At 62.2% G+C, this 2250-nt stretch overlaps 1 protein-coding gene across 1 annotated transcript in view; it reads right to left on the reverse strand.

Annotated features, from left to right (window-relative positions):
• Positions 1 to 1828: 1828 nt before the first annotated feature.
• The window catches only part of AIRE (autoimmune regulator), a 12298-nt gene continuing 11876 nt past the window's right edge, over positions 1829 to 2250 (reverse strand). The window contains exon 15 of the mRNA XM_010835001.1: positions 1829 to 2121. Within this exon, the coding sequence (XP_010833303.1) occupies positions 2041 to 2121 (81 nt within the window). The 3' untranslated portion in view covers positions 1829 to 2040. The remainder of the gene's footprint in view (positions 2122 to 2250) is intronic.

A 2250-nucleotide genomic window follows, 5' to 3' on the forward strand; every position in this document is an offset into this window, starting at 1 on the left:
AGGGGGCGCTGCAGTAGGCTGAGAGGAGGGCTGGTCACGGCTGTGCTCAGCAGCCGTGGGGGTCCTTGGAGGATGTGGACAATGATGGGCAGGGTGTCTGTGACATCTGGGTCCACCCTGGGCAGTTCCCTGACATGCCCCTCCACCACTGCCACTGTCCCCATGGTGTCAAACCCACTGTGCCACCCCCACCGTGCCACCTCCACTGGCTTTTGCAGCCTTCATCCAGCCCTGCTTCATGCTATGGGAGGGGGACGGGGCAGGGACAGCAGCTGGGCTCCATGGGGAAGAGACAGCTCTCAGACAAGCAGGGCCCCCCTACTAGTCAGAAAGCCCTCGCTCCATCACACCCCTGGTCCATTCCATGCCCCGCCACGGGCCCTGCTCACTCCTCCCCCCATCAGCCACCCAAGCCTGGTCTCTAGTCCCTCCCTCCACTGGGTCTTGCCCTGTCCACAAATGTGATCCGGTCTCCAGCTGGGCCGCTCCACATGTGGCCACGGCCTGGCATCACTGTCCACTGCCATCTGTCCCTCTGCTGCCCGCCTAGCCTGGCTGCCCTGGAACAGCTGCCCACTCACTCGTGACACAAGCGTCCTCCTCAGTGGGTCCCTATTCGAATAAACAACTTCACCCTGTGACCTGGGGCGGTTACCCCCTACAGCGGAGGGTGTCTGCCAGCCCCTCCCCAGCGCTGTCCCAGGTCAGCTACTCCCAGCCCCACCCCCACAGAGGCTGCCTAATGTGTGCCCAGGACAGAGGGGCTCCGGAGGGGCTCAGTGAGCCGCTAGAGCCCCCAAAGTCCAAAGGGTGTGAGTCCCGTGCTGGGACCCCCATTCCTGTTAGATAGGCAGAATGCTCTCTGCCTGCCCAACCCTGGGTGGCGACACAACCCATGAGTCCCAAGTCCACACACATCCACTGCTGCCCCCTACTCACAGGGCACAGCAGGCCTGCGGCCACCCCCTTCCTCCCCAGGGCTCTGACCCCCATCAGGGCTTCTACCGAGGGGTCCCTGCAGGTGAGGGGTATGACAGCCCTGCCATCTCCTTGCAGCAGCAGTGACCCAGCAGCTGTGCCAGGGCCTGGACGAATGTGGCTGAGAACTAGACAGAGTCCCAGGTCCCCAGGGGCTGCTGTAGAGGGGAGACAGAGACCACCAGGAAAGATCTCCATTCTGACGGGCTCTCTTCCGGTGGCAGGTGTGGTGAGCAGGATAAGCACCGTGCTGTCCCCCACAGCCCACAGCACCGCCACCCCTGACCTGGTGTCTGTCCCAGATGCACCGGCTCCCGGTCCCTCCCCTGCACACGCTGGCCCGCTGGCCCCCTGGCCCTGTCTTGTGTCCTGCTTCTAAGGTCACCCTCCTCTTGTGAACGACCTGCCACCAGAATGTCCCCTAGTGCTCAGCCTACAGAAGAGTCACAGTAAGGGTTTCCTGAATAAATGACCCTCTGAATGAAAGAATGAGGAGGTGGTTTTGGAGCTGAGACCTCCCACGGGTGAGAAAAGAGACAGGCCAAGTACCAAGGGGAACCCTGAGCAGAGGGAGCAGCCCATGCAAAGACCCTGAGGTGGGGATGGGCTGGGCCCTTTGAGGGCAGAGGTGGTAGAAGCAGGCTGGGGGCAGGGGGCAGGCAGAGGTGGGCAGAGCCAGACCAGTGGGGCAGGGGCTGTGCCAGGGGCTCCTGCAGAGGGGGAGCAGAGGGACTCCTGCTCCCAGCGGCATTCTACTACCCTCTTTCTGACACAGCCAGCTCAGCCTGCACAATGGGCACCAGAAACAGACCCTCCAAAACAAACACACTGCACCAGAAGTCACGTCGAGCACACAGAAGTGACTTTACTTTCAGACAGGGTGCTGATCAGCTGAGTGTTGACGGCATGTAGAACATTTCAGATCCTGGCCCTAACCTTCCCCTTGATCCCTTTCAGAGCTGGTGGTCCAAGTGTGAAGTCTGCTCTGGCAGAGTCCACAGGTGCCTCCCCTCCCCCTTCCATGCTGCCTGCAGCCCAGTCTGGGTCAGCCCGGCATCCAGATCAGGAGGGGAAGGTGGGTGCCTCGGCCAGCGGGCGGGACATGCTCTGGATGGCCCACTGCAGAATGCCGTCAAAGGAGTGCTGCGGAAGCAGAGAGCGGGCTCAGGGCCTGGCTGGAGCCTCAGCGGGCAAGTGTGCCTGCCTGGCCCACAACCCATCTGCTCTGGCCTTCAGGGCCGCCTGAGTCATCAACATCTGACCCAGCTGTTC

Source organism: Bison bison, unplaced genomic scaffold, assembly GCF_000754665.1.
Source record: "Bison bison bison isolate TAMUID 2011002044 unplaced genomic scaffold, Bison_UMD1.0 scf7180017864037, whole genome shotgun sequence".
NCBI classification, from domain to species: domain Eukaryota; kingdom Metazoa; phylum Chordata; class Mammalia; order Artiodactyla; family Bovidae; genus Bison; species Bison bison.